The following is a 706-nucleotide window of genomic DNA, read 5'->3' on the forward strand; positions in this document are numbered from 1 at the left end:
GAATGGATTGAACCGGGTTGGGAAGGTCCTGGAAGATCACAGGTTGGATTGGTTGGGTTGGGAAGGTCCTGGCAGATCAAAGGAACATTGAATCCCCCCCATCTCAGGCTGAAGATTCGCCCCCCCCCACGATAAAGGAGGAAGAGGAGGAGGGGGACGAGCTGTGGGGCAACATGGAGACCATCCCAACACAGGAACCACCCCCAAAGAGGAGGAGAAAGGACCCACAGCCTGACCCATAAGTGGGGGGCAGGGGGAGGGGGACATGGGACCCCCCCCAGCCCCATAAGTGGATGTGGGGTGGAGTGTCACCCCATAAGTGTGGGTTGGGGGGTGTCACCCCATAAGTGAATGTGGGGGGAGGGGGACATGGGACCCTCTTCCTGCCCCATAAGTGGATGTTTGGGGTGGGGGGTGTCGCCCCATAAATGTGGGGCAGGGGGACGTAGGGATGCCCGGTATATAAAGATGGTTCTCCTGTTGAGTGGTGGTGGTTTGTTATGGGGTGAAATGGGGGGCAGCAGTGGGGCAGTTATGGGACTGAGGGGGACTTGTGGGGTCTATGGGGCAGTAGTGGGGCTGGGGGCCCTATGGGGTCTATGGGGCATGGTGGGAGGCCGCTATGGGGCAGCAGTGGGGCTGAGGGGGCCCTATGGGGTCTATGGGGCAGCAGTGGGGCTGAGGGGGCCCTATGGGGTCTATGGGG

The 706-nt window shown here is 60.9% G+C and overlaps 1 protein-coding gene across 1 annotated transcript in view; it reads left to right on the top strand.

The window, feature by feature from the left end:
* Nucleotides 1-304, top strand: part of WDR74 (WD repeat domain 74) — an 11,627-nt gene extending 11,323 nt beyond the window's left edge. Inside the window, exon 8 of the mRNA XM_015850989.1 lies at nucleotides 108-304. Coding sequence (XP_015706475.1) covers nucleotides 108-242 — 135 coding nt within the window. The 3' untranslated portion in view covers nucleotides 243-304. The remainder of the gene's footprint in view (nucleotides 1-107) is intronic.
* The last annotated feature ends 402 nt before the right edge of the window (nucleotides 305-706 follow it).

Source organism: Coturnix japonica, unplaced genomic scaffold (genome assembly GCF_001577835.2).
Source record: "Coturnix japonica isolate 7356 unplaced genomic scaffold, Coturnix japonica 2.1 chrUnrandom618, whole genome shotgun sequence".
NCBI lineage: Eukaryota > Metazoa > Chordata > Aves > Galliformes > Phasianidae > Coturnix > Coturnix japonica.